At 31.8% G+C, this 6,407-nt stretch overlaps 1 protein-coding gene across 1 annotated transcript; it reads right to left on the reverse strand.

Annotated features, from left to right (window-relative positions):
• LOC106301877 (homeobox-leucine zipper protein HAT2) lies at nt 1-1,472 on the reverse strand. Its single transcript, XM_013738361.1, has 4 exons — nt 1,141-1,472; nt 744-1,033; nt 574-653; nt 1-481 (listed from the first exon to the last, which is right to left on the reverse strand). Exons 1-4 carry the CDS (start codon nt 1,286-1,288, stop codon nt 175-177), a joined length of 825 nt encoding a protein of 274 aa, XP_013593815.1. The 5' UTR covers nt 1,289-1,472; the 3' UTR covers nt 1-174.
• Between the last annotated feature and the right edge of the window lie 4,935 nt (nt 1,473-6,407).

Here is a 6,407-nt window from a genome sequence, read left to right on the forward strand (position 1 = left end):
GATTAAAATGCAAAAACTCCGCTTAACGATCCCTAGTTCATATGTATATGAAGGTTACATAATACATAGCACTTAAACTTAAGAAGGCCAATCATCGAATAATACAATGAACCCCACACAGCCACATAATATTCAACCATCACAACAACGGAAAGCAACAAAACACCGTTCATATCACGATCGGGGACGCAAGGCTTCAAAGTTCAGCCCATGAGTCACTTGACCAGCACAAGCAACCCACGGGTTGACCGGAACGGGCCGGTGATTGTGTTGATGGTTTGATGATGGCCCAGCCACACGCTCACACGATGGACACATGATGAGCGTAGTCGGTGGAGTCATTTGGCCATAGAACTGTGGAGACAGCTTGAGAGTTCGTAGCTCCATAGCTTCTTTCTGAAGGCGCCTATTCTCCTCCGTTAGTTTCTCTACGCATCGTTTCAAGTATTCACAATCCACCTCCGTTTGCTTTAATTTGGTTCTGTAACCAAACCAAACAAATCTTAGTTGAACCGAACCAAAACTAAACCGGTTATAAAAGTAATTTAATGCGAGTTGGAGAAAATATCTCACCTTGCTCTTCTGTTCTGGAACCACACTTCCACTTGTCTTGCGGTCAAGTTCAACTTTTTGGCCAAAGCTAACTTCTGTTTCTGCATAATGACAAAACTACCCTCGTTATTATTAGAGTTATTACAATTAAACCATTGGGTTCTCTGACAAAAGATTGTTTTTCAACTTACGGGATTGAGAGTGTTGTGTTCTTTGAAAGTCCCTTCAAGAAAAGCAGATTGATCCTTAGATAATCGGAGCTTCTTCCTTGACGTCTCCCCGCCGTCTTCTTCTTCGTCGGAGTTTCCACGTGAGTAACCTCTATCCGGAGTGATCTCATCGTGCTCGGAGATTCCTTCTCTCTCACTTCTCTTCCCGCCGCTTATGGTGCTCGAGATCGTACTGTTAGGAGAGGAAACCCCTGGTTCCTCCTCGCAATCCACGGTTCTTGGAAGACTGTTCACATCTATTTTGCCAAGATCTACAAAGAAGCAAAAACAAGACAGTCAAATACTGCAAATTTTCAAATAGCACATACAAGATCTTGGGGGATTAAGTTGAGATCTGAAAGTTTCACTGAGCAAATACCTGATGTAGAAGCGAATGTTTGGTTCCATGGAAATCTATGGAGATTGTTGGATATGGACGAGTTAGGATTCTGACTCTGGAGAGGTGTGTGATCCTGTGAAAGCCCTAAGCTTAGGCTCAAACCAAGATCTTCTTTTCTCATCATCATGACTTATTCTATTCTTATAAATCTAGACAAGAACAGAAAACAGAGAAAAACAGAACACTAAAAGGGTTTTTGATCTTTCTGTGAAGAGAAAGAAATCAAGAAGAAAGATACAGATGAGAAATGGTTTGTTTCTAAAGAGAGAGATCAGGTTTGTTGTGGAGAGATGATGTGTGAAGATACTGAAGGCAAATAAGGGATTAATATAGGAGTTGAATGATGAGATTTTGTCAGGTGGCTAATTACAATCCATCATTATTGGTCTTATTTTTTTCCAGTTTATTACTTTATATCCCCAACTTGTCCCCTTTAGCTTTTGCCATGTCTTCCTTTTTTCTTTTTTTTTTTTACTTTCTCGATCCCCTGAACAATATTTGAGAATTGATTTGTATATATGTCATCACTACATTAAATTTCACAAAAAATGATGACATTGCTTAAAAATAAATATGACATGACATAAATCTAATTATGACATGTAAAATTTATTATATTTAGATTTATGTTTTTGGTAAGATTTCTTAAATATAATAATGATGATTTTCTATATACGGATTTATATTTTTGGAAAAGTTTCATAATATAATAATAACTAATAAATTTTATATCAAAAATATTTTTCCTCATTAAATATTCATTTTGGTAAGATTTTATGATACCTAATAACTTTTCTATATCAATTAAAATAATATGTTTTTATATATAAATAATAATTACGAATATTAAAAATTTAACATCAATATATGAATCATATTTTTATTATTAAAATAAGTGTAGTTTAAAATATATTTTATCAACGTATATAAGTTATTTTTATTTAATGTATATATTATTAGAAATAATTTATATATTTACAAATAGACATATTTAAAAATGGTAATTAAATAAATAATAATATAATAAAGTAACTTTATAAATTTCAATTATTTTTATCAAAAGTAAAATAATGCAAAATTAAAAGGTCAAAGTAAACTTGAATAAATCAAATTAAAAACAATTACATTATGGTTTTATTTTTTAAACTAATAAAACTAAAATATAAAAATAGAAAATTTTATTTATATATAATATTTTTAAATATTTTATATATGCGCATAACGCAGGAAAACTACTAGTAACATTGATGTATCCTCTCTTTCTTCTTCCACAAAACACATCCTACTCCATTTTGTGTAATAGTGTACACATGGGCATTGTTGTGTCTTGAGATTTAAAACCAGTGTTAAAACCAATAAACTGTCTGGGCTACAGTTGAGAGAATTTTCATAGTGCTTTACGAACATAGTTTAGATCATGTAATGTAGTAGTACTCGAAGTCAATGAATAATAAATTTCGTTTTTCCACGTAATCTAGTACCTCAGCATTATCAAATAATATCAAGCATCTTGTTTTATACGTAAGAATAATAGTATGTGGAAATATTTTGATTTTGATTTGTTACGGCACAGTAGGCTGAGTCAAATCTTCAACAAAGTAGCCAGTTTGTTTGTCCAGTTTTTTTTTTTTTAAATACTTCAAGAAAGAGGAAATAGTTATTTGGGGTTGGATATAATGAGAGAATTGACTAATTCGAGTGGTTGGTACAAAACACAATACAAATGAATCTGAACTTCTTCAAAGTTGTGGGCCAATCACTGGTTATAAACCAATCATATACTACATGTGAGGTAGTGAATATTTACATATGATTATGAACAACATCATCATGGTTTCTACTTTTGTGAACAATGACATTTTCAAAGCTATTCTTTTCTTGTTATTCCCTCGGTAACGTTTGTGCTTTTGCCTTTATCTCTAACTTTAATTTGACATGTTTTAAGTTTTAAATGTGAGCAATATTGGTCAAGGGTTTTAGTTACTTTGCATACAGTAACATGGGCGATGGAGCATGTGGGTCATCCCGTGTGATCGTGCGTGTTGAGCTGTTTCCTCACGCGCCAAGACACCATGCGAAATCACGCGCCTCCATCAATGAAACAAGTACTAGTTTTTTACGATCAAGTTACCTTTTTTTTCTTTGGCAACTCGATCAAGTTACCTAATTGTACTTATCTCAAGTTCTCAACATGCGAAGAAGATAGGAGACTTAAACAAGAAACTAAAGTACTTAATGTGATGGAATTATCAATTGCCTTGGTGGCAACGATGGTTAAAACATCATCAGATAATAGTTTTGGTGAGCATCTTAACTCTGCGAATATAATCATTTATATTACAATTCTTAGAATTTTTAGACAAACTTGATGGAACATCTAATTCAGAGGTGGGGTTATGGCCATTTTTACAGTCAAAGGCGGTCATGTACTAGACTTCAAATTTGATAGTTAATCTGACTCGGATACAATCTTGAAATGAAGCATTCATTTACAGATTCGCTAGTATTCATTATAATAGGACAGCAGCCATGACAACAACTTTCTCTCTGCCTATTTGATATTTCTAGACACAGTCTCTTTATGATCAAAATGATCACACTTGGTGCACTTGACTTGACATCCATGCAGTACCATAATACAATAATTGTATCGCATGATTAATTTGGAGTTTTTTAATCTTTTCAGAAAAGGTTTATCTCTAATTTTACCTCTACTACAATCCACTTCATTCTTTTAATTGAATACAATTGTTTGAAAAATCTTCAAGAGATCAACCAAGCTGGAACTATTGTGATAGTGAGAACAACGTTTGTTGCAGGAGACCAACCCAGTACAGACATTAACCATATTCATCCATACTGCATAGACCTTTTAGGAGGGGATAGTCTCAAATCGAATGTAAAAATTACGATGAATTATGTAAATGTTGTAACCCCGTTTTGGAGGGAAGTGTTGGTCCATAATGTTTTTCTATACATTATGAAAGTATTTGTGAGATAAACAGGCTAAAATTTGTAATATTACAAACAAGAAGTTGTTTTGCTAGTTTATAGTACCGATTTTTATAGCAAAACCACTAATTTAATATCTCAAACATTGATACAGACACACATTATTAAAATGATTTCATTCCTTAGAAATTATTACTTTTTCTCTTCAAAAAACTCAAAGTTCGGTTGGTTTGTTACCAAACTAGCTGAAACATAGTTTTAAAGATTTTTGTGACAATTGCTTGTTGTCTGTTAAATTACTACTTGATCGTTTTAGCGTCGTAAATTCATACTTTCACAATTGATATTATTATAAAATGGAGTATACTTTTAAGTAGTTTATTTCACTGAATTAAAATTTACTATTGAAATCTGATAAATTTCTTGTCCATGAGTTCAGCTTATTTTATGACTATATATATGTGAAAATTTTAATTAACTTCTATCGTAAAAATGATCAACTGAACATTGATTATAACAAAGTTGACAAAAAGAAAACATTGATTAGAAAAAAAAAAAGAAAGAGGAAATGTGAACTTTTAACAGCATTTTGCTCAAAATAAAACTTTTAACAGCATCAATTATTCCAAATAGAAGTGTGCACACGCGCCCTCTTAGAAAGTGAAGAAATTCGGCAATTGGCGACAATTATTGAGAGCATATGATGATTTTGTAGCAAGAGGTATCATTATTGGTAGGACCCATGCTTTTACAGAAGATCCGACAGTATGTCGGAGCAGTGTTTCAGTGTGATCTGCTGTCCCACGTGTCCATGAGCACACGCATTAACTAAATGTGCGTTCGTTCACGCGCGCGTGTTTCCTTTTGATCATTTCTTCCTGATTAAAAAGAATCCACATTCCAACACATGAGTCTATGACAAAGCATGATATATATTTGAAAATATATTATGAAAACAGAAAATAAACACAATTAACAAACAAAACAAAAAATCATAGACAACGGAATAATATAACGGTATCATTGTCATCATTCTATATATTTTGCATTGTGTAGGACTAATAATTGTGGTTTTGCTTAATCATATCTTTCATGCATGTGTATATTAGCTTTGATTGATCTTTACAGCATTGGCCGTAGAATGAAGTCATCATTGGCGATATCTAATCATTTTTCGATATTCAGCATGGTCTAAACCTAACTACCAATAATTTTCTAACTAAATATATTTGTCCAATTGTCTTATCACATGTACCTGATCTACTTAATGGAATATTTGATTTTTTTCCAGATTTAGGGAAAGATTAATCATCAGACAAATTTGCGTCACATGATTGTTGGATTGTTATATTTTCCATATAACTGAAGCTTTAGTAACATATACTTATCAAAGAGTAACAGTTTGATGATTTCTGACGTTTAAATTTTGGCTTATTATGACTATCAATAATATGATCATGGAGATTCCCATGCCAAAAATAAAGAGACCGATTTATAATTCATCAATGATATATACTATATAGATAAATTTGATTGAAAGTCATAGTTGCCTCAGTGATAAGGAAAGAAAATGAAAATGGTTTGAGACTTTGAGGAATCTTCAGCAAGCTTCGAAACTGTAATAGAAAATAGAAAGAGAGGAGCAAATTGATTGGTGCGTAGTGCTTAGTATCCCATGTGGAACTGACGTGGCGCACATATTCCTACGAAAGCCAAAACCACCCATTACAGCGAAGCACACGTGTGAATGACACACCCGCACGTGCATTCCTAGTTAATTATTTATAGTTTACGGTCAAATTGTTACAAAAAAAATGTCGGTCAAACATTCGTTCCTTTTTTTTTTTTTGTCAACATCCCCAATATATTAATGGAGAAGCATTTGAAAAATTAGAACCTTAATTTTGTATTAATTAAAAAAAAAATCAAATCCTAGGTGGTACTCTAAATGCCTTCTAAATTCCATTTCAAAGAATTCTAGAGCATCTAATATAAAATATAGTTTAATTCTAATGGTGTCACATTATTTCATAATTATATAACACTAGAGAACATTATATTAACCTAAAATATAGGAAGTGTGTATTCTTTCCTTAAATAAAAGATACGAAATTACCTAATATGATTTATATATATATGGCAATTAATGATAATGAATAATAAAGATTTGATAACAATTTTTGCATTTTTCTTCATTTTTGTTTAATTTTATATTATTAAAAAAAATAAATAATCACATGAACCATATAATAAAAAAATTAGATTTTTTCTTATATGTTATATTTTGAATTTTT

Source organism: Brassica oleracea, chromosome C7 (genome assembly GCF_000695525.1).
Source record: "Brassica oleracea var. oleracea cultivar TO1000 chromosome C7, BOL, whole genome shotgun sequence".
In the NCBI taxonomy this organism is placed as follows: Eukaryota; Viridiplantae; Streptophyta; class Magnoliopsida; order Brassicales; family Brassicaceae; genus Brassica; species Brassica oleracea.

Coding starts and splice junctions, on each gene's coding strand:
- LOC106301877 (XM_013738361.1), bottom strand. CDS start 1,288: ATGATGATGAGAAAAGAAGATCTTGGTTTGAGCCTAAGCTTAGGGCTT. Junction 1,034..1,140: donor AACATTCGCTTCTACATCAG/GTATTTGCTCAG, acceptor GCTTCTTTGTAG/ATCTTGGCAAAATAGATGTG. Junction 654..743: donor AACACAACACTCTCAATCCC/GTAAGTTGAAAA, acceptor GTCATTATGCAG/AAACAGAAGTTAGCTTTGGC.